Source organism: Mytilus californianus, unplaced genomic scaffold (genome assembly GCF_021869535.1).
Source record: "Mytilus californianus isolate M0D057914Y unplaced genomic scaffold, xbMytCali1.0.p SCAF_6, whole genome shotgun sequence".
NCBI lineage: Eukaryota > Metazoa > Mollusca > Bivalvia > Mytilida > Mytilidae > Mytilus > Mytilus californianus.
Window position 1 is genome coordinate 116,146,558 of NW_026262712.1, and position 11,138 is coordinate 116,157,695.

Consider the following 11,138-nt stretch of genomic DNA (forward strand, 5'->3'; position numbering starts at 1 on the left):
TGATATTGGATATGTTCCTTATGTCGTAACTACAATACCCTTCCCTTTTCACGAATGTGACCTACCGAATTAGACTATTTACCGGATTTGTAATAACATAAGCAACACGACAGGTGCCACATGTGGAGCAGGATCTGCTTACCCTTCCGGAGAACCTGATATCACCCCCATTTTTTGGTGGGGTTTGTGTTGCTTAGTCTTTAGTTTTCTATGTTATGTCATCTGTACTATTATTTGTCTGTTTGTCTTTTTATTTTTGGCCATGGCGTTCTCAGTTTGTTTTCGATCTATGAGTTTGACTGTCCCTCTGGTATCTTTAGTCCCTCTTTGAGGAGAAAAAAAAAACAAACAAGTTAATGGAAACACACTGATTCTTAAAATTTATGCTGGATTTAAAGAATTTAAAAAGTTTTAGTTATTCTAATTCTATAGATAATATCAATTATGTGATTAATATTCAAACATAAATTCAACTTTTAGTCAGTTTCAATCGTAAATCCTTTGAACCTGATAAATGTGCTTTAAGGCACTTGTTACTCATTTCCATATTTTTCTTGTTGTGAACTCTAAGATAAAATCCCTTACTAACAACATAATTTACATTCATTCTTCACAATTTAGGAACACCAAATTCTACAATTTCAATTGCCGAGAGCACTATGATATATTTTGATGGTATATGATATACTATTTAACTATTAATTATTATCAATCTGTACTTGAACAAGTTTGTCTCCTTTTCTTTCTGTTACGATTGATCGAAGCAAAACCAATACAGCATAGTCAGCTATAAAAGGCCCCGAAATGACAAATGTGAAACAATTCAAAGGAGGAAATTAATGGCCATGTGTTTGCTTTCAAGTTTTGATAATGTGCAATCAAAATATTTCAAAGTTTAAATGCAAAAATGTTTCAACATGTACAATGTATCCTTATCCGTCTTGTTGTCATGAAGAGGTGTTAATCAAACAATATGATAACTATACCAGTATCAACGTTTTTCCTGACTGGACATTTTTTGGTATACTTGAGGCCAAAGGTGTGAAACCCTTAACATAATTAACATGTAGGAGCTCCAGAATAAAAAAAAAACAACTCTTTATATAGAAGAGCTAAAATTGAAAAACAAGATGCTACATACATCTAAATATGTTTATTATGTTAAAGGAAGAAAAACCAAGACATATGGCATTATTTAGAACCGTATGTAGTAGTATACCTGACGACTTTATTGTACTCAGTTAACTGGCTGATCTTATTTCAACACGTGCAATATGTCAAAAGTACAGGTGTTAATGTTCATATATATTTTCGTTACAAATTTAGCATTCCTTATTGAAATCATGTTAATGTAGCGACGGTGTCAAGAATTGTGGATTATTCTGAGCATTCACAGATGTTGTATCTAGCATGCAGATCGATAACAATACAAATATCTTCCAACTACTACAATTAAGACGACCTGAGTTCTTCACACACTTTGTAGTACTAGTACTAACAATCACCATAACACTAATTTACTTAAAAAAGAATATCCATTGATGTATCATAGTTCTATTTTGGTTATGAACACTTTTTTCACAATTTGACTTTTTTCTTTTTTGCAATTAATTATGTAATTTTAGTTTTATATGGGTTTTACTAGAACGACCTTACATGTATCTTAATTGTGGCAGGTTTTGTAAATTAAAAAAAGTGTAAAAAGAGTAACAAACATCATGACTAAAAGGAACACATACCAGTCTACTTAACATTGCACAGAAAACTAAACATTATAAAACTCAAACCCAAATGAAAACCATAGTGAACTCAAGCGGTGCCTGTTCAAATAGTGGAAACTGTTGTGTCCCTCATGGGAAGTACAAGATATTGCGATATTGAAAAAAAATGTTGTTTGGTTTGCTTGAATTCTTGAATTGAAAAAAGTGCCTGCTTAAAATGAGAGGCGTACTAGCAAGAGGCAAGACTGACTAACTTATAGAATATCTGAGTATAGAAAAGTTCCTGCTTTGCCTTTCAATTTCAGAAGTTTGTCCTCCAACTCCACACAATCATAAACATTTTTCAGTATAATCCATAGTATGAAGCTGGAGAGTGACCAATTCAATGCAATTCCAGCTATCATAACCACACATTATAAAGTAAGTGCAGCTCCTTCGAGAATAGACCTAGCATGTCAGGGCTCGAAAACCTAAAGCTGTAGCTTCGACCTGTTTAGACTAGTGGAGTTTCTTCCGAATAAAAACTTTCTGTAACAAAAAATGTAAAAGAAACATTGCCAAAGGTCAGGAACTGACAGCATTAAGAAATGAATCAAGTTTCACCATCCACATGTATCGTTTTCACTCTTAAATTGTCTGCACAATAATAACCAGCTCCGAATGTGGGCGTTTAAATAGTGAGCTATATTCCGGAAAATAGTTTTACGTGCAACTATATGCGAGAAATGCCTAAATGGATAAGGACTGATGATATATTTACATTTAGGCCATGATATGGTAGTTTACACTTTTGCTCGCAGACATCAAAGCAAATAGAAGGGCATCGGTGGCCCAGTGTTCTAATTAGTCGAACAACTGTATCAGTAGCCTGTCAAGACTGTGGTTGTGAGTTCGAATGCCGCACGGGGCAGGTGCACTAAACTCCAATATTAATTGACTAGGATTGTTAGTTTTCCTACCGAAGGTCGATGGTTCTTTCAAGATACTCCGGCTGCCTCCACCAATAAAACCTGACCACCACGAAATAGCACAATAGTGTTGAAAGTGGCTTTAAACACCAAGCAATCAATCAATTAATCATCCAATCAAAGCAAATAGGAATGATGATGACGATAAATGGCTGTTTAAGGCCCAACGACAGATTACATGCATATTCAGGACAAGAATATGATATTGTGATATGATCAGAATATCTAATCCAACCCTATGTTGTACTAGATCGATATGCTGAGCCAGATTCTAAGCGTGCTTTTTCATAAGGAAATAGTCCACAGGTAGACATATCAGCCAACGCGGACACATTATTCCGACTCTGAGTCGTCCAGTTTTTGCTCTTAATCCGGAATGCAGGATGCCTAGCAGAAAAGCTGCAAATGCGTATTTTTAAGTCTTTGGTTTGACCTCCGGCACACCAAGAGATCACGAGGCGGTCAAATGAAAAGAAAAGGAAGATTAGACTCAATTTTGTTAACCATGTGTTACCATTTGTTTACCTTTTATTATGTCACTACCCGAATGACCTTAATATCAAGTAAAAAAATTATATGTTTTGAAAGTCCGTTTTGGTTACAACCCTTGATATTGTGTAAATCACACGTTAATATAACTCTTGAAAATAGATTTAAACAAAAGAGACAAATAAAACTCATGATATACGGCAACCCAACGACAAATATGACAAAAGAAAGAAATTGGTGATATATCCTGTTCATGTATTATTTAAACTTCATATGCAGATTATCTTGACATGTGTCTGTATAGTATATGTATCTTATATAATGTCATGCTCTAAATAGTTCTAAATAGGGAGGGGGCGGTAGGTCAAGAACAATCTTTTATTTTTTGCGGTATTTTTTCGTCTTTTCGTCTTCTGACGAGGTCTTTGTTTAGCAAATTTGGTGAGTTATCTCCTCCCCCTGGTGGTATTATATTTTTACTGCGTATTTACAGAAATAATATGTCCTACGAAAATTAAAGTTTGACCTGTGTCGTTGCATGCAGTATAATGGTTTTTGTAAGGCAACATTGAGGCAAAACGCCGATCACAGCCTTGATTATGATTACATATATCATATTTTGATAAGAGTCAAAATAGAGGATCCCTCAGACGGGTTTTACGTATGATTCGTCAAACGTACGCACCTTTCGTAAAATTGTAAGAAAGCTCTAATGTGACAATAATTGGGATCCAGCAGCCAAAACTGTGTAAACAAGCATCGCAGACATAAAACTCAACTGAATAAAATATTCAAACAAACATACAAATTAATCTGAAGATGATAGCAAATTTGAAAAAACAAACAGTTTTTGTGGTTGATAGTATATTGACAAAGACGCTAATAAAAAAAACTGTTCTGTAGTTGATAATACATACGGTATTGTATACGTTTTCTCGATAAAGTACAAATAAAGTAAAATATAAATACAAGGGTAAACCAAATTGAAGCAACACTGTAAAAACATCTTGCGTCGGAATCGCACCTCAGGAACCAACTGCACCAGGAACGCCAAAGGTAAAAAAAACCCGATAGCGGGATGTATAAATACCGATTCACGTCAAGAATCATACTACAAAAAAAAATATAATACCACACAGACAAATAAAGGAAAGAGTAGAAAGTAAATTAAAAGATACACTTCAGCACCTCGATTCTATAACTCAGGACCATCTTGCATTTTTTGTAAAGTAGACATTGACTATTTATCTACTTGATATTGGTATCGTCTGATAAACCTTTTGAGTAAAAAAAAAACGTTTTTGACAAAACCCTGGCTCATTAGTTTTTTGCCCAGACACCGATGACGATTGTTCCCCAAGATTTGGTGGCTTAAATAACTTGTTAATGTAAAAACTAAATATTATGAAGTGCCTTTGCATAAATATTTCTCTTGTTTTTGGTTTAGAATAAGAACTATATTTTTTACTGTAAGTAACCAATTCTATGATACAATATGTACAACAACAACAAAAAGGTTCTTACCTATATCTCAATAGTAAGTAACCAATTCTCTGATACAACATGTACAACAACAACAAAAAGGTTCTTACCTATATCTCAATAGTAAGTAACCAATTCTCTGATACAACATGTACAACAACAACTAAAAGGTTCTTACCTATATCTCAATAGTAAGTAACCAATTCTCTGAAACAACATGTACAACAACAACAAAAAGGTTCTTACCTATATCTCAATAAATAAACCCGTGGATTTGATTAGTAACAAATTTTATAAATGTTCATGCTTATCATATGTTAAAGTTTCTACACATATATCTAACTAAATTATTTAAAGATTTTAACTTAAGATATGTCTATACATCTGGACATGAAACGTTATACAAAAGAGAAAGTATGTTAAGGTCACTGTGTTTACTCCTTGAATTCAAAAACCAAAAAAATATTATAAATCAACAGAATAACATCCTTCAAATGTTCATAAAATATTTTCCTGATATACATAAGAATTCATAGTTTTGAATATTGTCTCAGATATGGTACAAATACATAATTGCTTATTAATTCAAAATATACAATATATGGATCCCAAAAATATAAAAATTCCTCATTAATGGGACCATTAAACATAATTTCTGTTATCCAATGTGTTCAATATAAAAATAGGGAGATGTGGTATGATAACCAATGAGACAACTACCCCACCAAGTTCAAATGAAGAGGATGTAAGCAATTATAGGCAACCGTACAGTCTTCAAAAATTAGAAACACCCATACCGTATAGTCGGCAATAAGAGGCCCCGACATGGAATAGTTGTTAACTCTAAACCCATTAAGTAAATTTGAAACAGTAATATCAATATCAATAGGTTAAATCCTCTTTAGAATAATAATACTTAGATGACACATATCATAAATCTATCTGATAGCGCACATGTTTTCTGAAGCAGCATTGTGACCAAATTTAAATGGAACACGGATCATATTGATAACAGAGTTGATTCCGGAAAACTAAGTCCTATATATAAAAAAAAATAAAAACAAACATGTGTATTCACAATGAATTACTAAATACATTTGTGGAATGAATTATATTATAGATACTAATATCATGAATAAGTTATATCTTACCAAATAGTGCTTCCCTTAACTATTAGGTACAATAACCTAAAGGAATCCGATACTTAGCTCAAAGCTGTAAACTTAGAAAGTTGTTACAGCACATATGCAATAAAAATATTGTTATGTTAAAAAAAAAAATGAAAAAAAGTAATTTCAATGAATATTTTGGTCAATAAAATCGTATTGTATTGACTCCTAAAATATAACGTGTATTGGAAATATCTATAATATCACTGGTTTTGACTACAAATTTGTATTTTTACTTTGTTGAAGTTTTGGACAGTGCTAAAGTGGTTCATTCAACCCATGCCAACATTTTGAAATTTAGATATAAAATTTTACGAACAATGTTGGCATACGCTGAATAATTTTCAACAGATTAATCGTTATAAAAACATAGATTTATTAAGGACTTATCAATTGGCATAGGTTGAAGACACCGCTTAAGTATTCCTCCTGAATTATGAGAATAGCGAGATGCTCTCAGTAGGTACGCATTTTATTCATTTCTTAATTTGGCGTATAAATATTTGCATACGCCTAGAATCGGTAATTCAGTTTTCATACATATATAATATCTTTCAATTTCGCGCCTTTTCTCTTCTCGAGAAAAATTCACTGATCAGATCGACACGTATACTGACCTTGTTATTATGAGTGAACCTGAACCGGAATCGCCTATACGAATGGGAACGCAGTGAAGATCGTGAAGGGTCTACTTGATTTTTACCTTAGGATGCATTATCGCGTTTACGCAAAGCCTTGATTTGACTTTGAGAGAGCACAAAGAAGAGTTATTCAAGGAGATTGACACGAGAATTGGTGCTAAAGAAGCTGAAAGTTTACCTCCGGCAAAACAGACTCCTAAATTCAGGTACGACGCTAATGAAAGACAATTTAGTTTTAAAGGAAAACGTTTAGTAGAACTTGAAAAGACCCTTAAACTCATAGAGAAAGACTCTCCGGCTTTATCCATTCAGTTTCTATAAAAGAGCATCAAAGCCCTGAAGGAAAGAAATCAGATTCTACGAATAGCCGACAAATACGGTTGGGATGTCGTGGACGAATATATAGACGACCCAATAACAGAGGGGACCGACGACGCAACTAAGTTAAGACAAGCCGATTACCGGGCTAACGCTGAGAGACGAGACAAAGTAAGGACCCGTTCTGCTCCTTATATTCCAGAACCAGAGAGCCCTCAAGTGACTCAAGATGAGCCTTTTTGTAAAACTTCATCAACATCTACAAAAGAAGTACATAGAAACTACAAATATCCGATTGGACAAGGAACACAAACCCGCACAGGGCCTCGCACCGGTATCTACAACCAGAATGACTACTTCACCAGTTCACAACCAACAGACATGTGTTATTACTGCAATGGCGAGGGTAACTGGGCCTATCACTGCCCAAAGAGACGTAGGTTCCAACCAGCCGAGACCAGTGGTTCTTCAGGAGCAAAGTGATGACACAGTTAAGTACAATTTATCTCCTTTTATAAGTCAAGAACAAGATTTTGAATTTGAGTGCTCATTAGCTGGCTCGTTTAGAGTAGATAACCTACGAAGAAATTTAGACTTTTGGAAATATACTTTAAATGCTAAAAATTTTGTTCTTAACGTTGTCGAATTTGGATACCTTATACTTTTTTTACAAATTGCCTACGTTAGCTTTTTTAAAGAACAACGGTTCAGCTATAAAACACACATCTTTTGTTGAGTCGTTAATTATAGAATTATTGTCAACAGGTGTGATTCGTGAGGTAAAAGATCACATTCCTTTTATCGTTAATCCGTTATCGGTGTCAGTTAACGACTCAGGTAAAAAGAGATTGATTTTGGACTTGAGGCACGTTAATAAGTTTAATGAAAAAAGGAAATTTAAATACGAAGGTGTTACTGAGGCTTTGCAATTTGTATCAAATCCAGGATTTATGATAAAATTTGATTTAAAATGTGGATATCATCATATTAATATACATGAAGATCATCAAGAGTTTTTAGGTTTCTGTTGGGTTTTCCCAACCGGCATTCGGTATTTCGTTTTTAGATGTTTACCGTTTGGTTTATCTACAGCTGGTCATGTGTTTTCTAAAGTTTTGAGGCCACTAGTTAAGCACTGGAGATCACAAGGTTACCGTATGATCATATAATTAGATGATGGTTGGGGGATTGAGTCCTCTTTTGAGGATTGTGTGAAGCTTTCTAAGGTCTTAAAGCGTGATTTATTGTCGGCGGGTTTTTTTTCGAATCATGAAAAAAGTATTTGGGACCCCACAAAAGTTTTAACTTGGCTTGGGGTCCGCTGGCATTTGGACACTTTTAATTTGGAGATACCTGAAGATAAGATTGAGCGCTTTAAAACTACTTTAGATGATATTTTTAGCAACATTAATAATATTACCGCTACACAATTAGCACGAGTTACTGGCAAGATAATTTCTTTTATTCCCAGTTTTGGCAACATTTGCAGGATAATGACCAGGAATATGCTCATCCATCCTCATCGCCGCTAGCGATCATTGGGATTTTCGTATTCAGTTAACTAACGAAACAATCCTAGAATTAAATTTTTGGAAGAATAATTGCAGATCACTTCCAAGGAAATCTCTCTTTCCCGTCTCATTTCTAGCGGATAGTATTGTCTTAACTGACGCAAGGTTTTCTGTTCAAACGTTCAATAAAATTGTACATAAAATGTGGACTCCCGACGAGGCGAAGAAAAGCTCCACATTCAGAGAACTTTCAGCAGTATTTATAACCCTATTTTCCTTATTGACAGACTTTCAAAATCGTTTGGTGAAAATTTATACAGACAATCAAAATGTAGTTAAAATTGTGCAGGCTGGGAGCATGAGATCCGAATTACAAGAAATCGCTTTGAAAATATTTAATCTGTGCATTCACAATTGGTTATCCCTTGAAGTAGAATGGGTTCCCCGGGAGCTTAACACCACTGCAGATTTTTACAGCAAATTGTTTGACTTTAATGACTGGTATGTTAATGATGTGTATTTCAAGTATTTTAATTCCTTATGGGGTCCGTTCGATTGCGACGTTTTCGCCGACTACAACAATCACAAATTACCTATTTTCTTTTTCGGCATATTGGTGTCCAGATACAAGTGGTGTTGATGCTTTCGGGTTCTCGTGGAATACTTATAACTGTTGGTTAGTTCCTCCTTGTAGGTAGAACATTGAATCATATGTTTATTTGTAAAGGAAAGGGTACTATCGTTGTTCCAAAATGGACTTCGTCATGTTTTTGGCCTTTATTGTGGTCATCATCGAACAACCAATACAAATCTTTTGTAAAGGATTTTGTAGAGTACGAAACCATCTGGATTTTTTGGTAAAGGTTCGGATAAAAATAGCATTTTCATCCATACTCCATTAACTTTCAACGTTCTCGTATTAAAGATCGATTGTAGTTAAATCCGTAAGTATATCACTCCATATCCGTTTGTATTTTTTTAATTATTATTTTTCCGTCTGATATTATAATTCTATTTTTATATTTTATTTTGCAACTAGTTATGTATTGTTATTGAATTAATAATTTTTTTTTTTTATTTTTTTTTTTTTTTTTTTTTATTTTTATTATTATTCTTGCTTAGCTCAATTTCCGACAAGATCGGGTTTTTATCTTTTTTGAAGTTAAGTTTGTGACAAGTTTCGTTTGAGAATCATTATTCCTAAAGTTTATTTGGCGGCAAGCTCCGTTTGGGCATTACTTTTCTTGAATTAATTTTGCGGCAAAGCCCATAATGGTTTTGTTATATCGAGTTTATTTGTGAAAAGTCCCGTTTGGTATTATTATTGTCGGTGTTATACTAGTAGTTTGCGACAAATCCCGTTTGGGCATAAAATCTGTAAGAATTTGTTTTACGACACGTACTGGTTGAGCATGATCAGAATTGGAGTTGCAGTTTATATGCATTTTATAGAGAGAAAATCGTTTATACCGTCTTGTGCACTTACTAAAGTCCCGTTTGGGCATAACTTTGATTATTTTTTGTTTTTGTTTTTTTATTTTTATTTCAGAGATAAGTCCCGATTGGGCCCTCTCGTATGCATACATAAGTCCCGTTTTGGGCATTATTTCGATTTATTCCGTATTTGTTCTATAATGAAGAGATAAGTCCCGTTTGGGTCCTCTGGCAAACTTACACAAGTCCCGTTTGGGCTTTGTTTTGTTTTGCTTTATTTTGAAGAGATACGTCCCGATTGGGCCCTCTACCACGCATACACCAAAGTCCCGTTTGGGAATTATTTTGTTTTATTTTGTTCGGTTTGATTCGGCAGAGATAAGTCCCGTTTTGGGCCTCTCGCACGCATGACTAAAGTCCCGTTTGGGCATTACTTTATTTTATCATGTTTTGACGAATTTTACAAAAATAAGTCCCGTTTGGGCCCTCTCAAAAATGTCATTAAGTTTAATTTTGTTATATCTTTATCTAAACACATTCAGTCTGTTAGTATACTAGTATATCAAAATTGAGATTATCTCTGAATAAATTAATTTACATATAGTATTTCACTATACGATTTTTTAAATATGATTAATTTCATTTAAATCTATTTTTCAGGTTAGATTCAAACATTCGCATTGGGAATCCTTAAAACATTTTTCAAATCCTGACTTGAAAGCTCTAACAGTTTCTTTATCTTCAGTAGTTACTGCTTCAAAAAGTGAAAATACTTTGAAGAAATATAAAGGATATTTTAAAAGATTCAAATACTGGTGCTTAAAGTACAATCTGCCGTTTTTGACTACCACCGTTTGTACTTTTGCTATTCATCTTAACTACTTGATTCAATCTGGAGTTTCCACTGCCGTTTTAAACGCAGCGTACTATTCAATTAGGTGGGAACATTGATCTTAATCTATACGACAGTATATTAAATGACAAATTACTAGACATGGTATTAGAAGGTGGCATAAGATTGTTATCTAAACCTTTGAAAAGGAAAGAACCCTTCACCCCATCGATTTTGCAGAGTATTATTGCAAAATTCGACAAAAATAACAATTTGCCAGGGTTGAGGATCTGTGCTATGATGCTGTTAGATTTTTCCGGGTTTCTAAGATACGATGAGTTGGCACACATCCGATCTCCTGATTTAACGTTCAACGATTCTCATCTAAAAATTAACATTTAAAAAAGTAAGACGGATAGATATCGACAGGGTAACACTACTAGCACTGACCTTTGTCCAGTTTCTATGTTACAGAAATATTTTCGCGTTGCAAGTTTGCCCGTTGGAAGCGACGAATACATCTTTAGAGCTTTGTCGTACTTCAAGTCTATTGATAAGCACAAACTAGTCTGC

At 34.0% G+C, this 11,138-nt stretch overlaps 1 protein-coding gene across 1 annotated transcript in view; it reads left to right on the forward strand.

Moving 5' to 3' along the window:
* LOC127706740 (uncharacterized) overlaps nt 1–10,398 on the forward strand; it is a 98,618-nt gene extending 88,220 nt beyond the window's left edge. The window contains exon 5 of the mRNA XM_052211399.1: nt 10,394–10,398. Within this exon, the coding sequence (XP_052067359.1) occupies nt 10,394–10,398 (5 nt within the window). The remainder of the gene's footprint in view (nt 1–10,393) is intronic.
* The last annotated feature ends 740 nt before the right edge of the window (nt 10,399–11,138 follow it).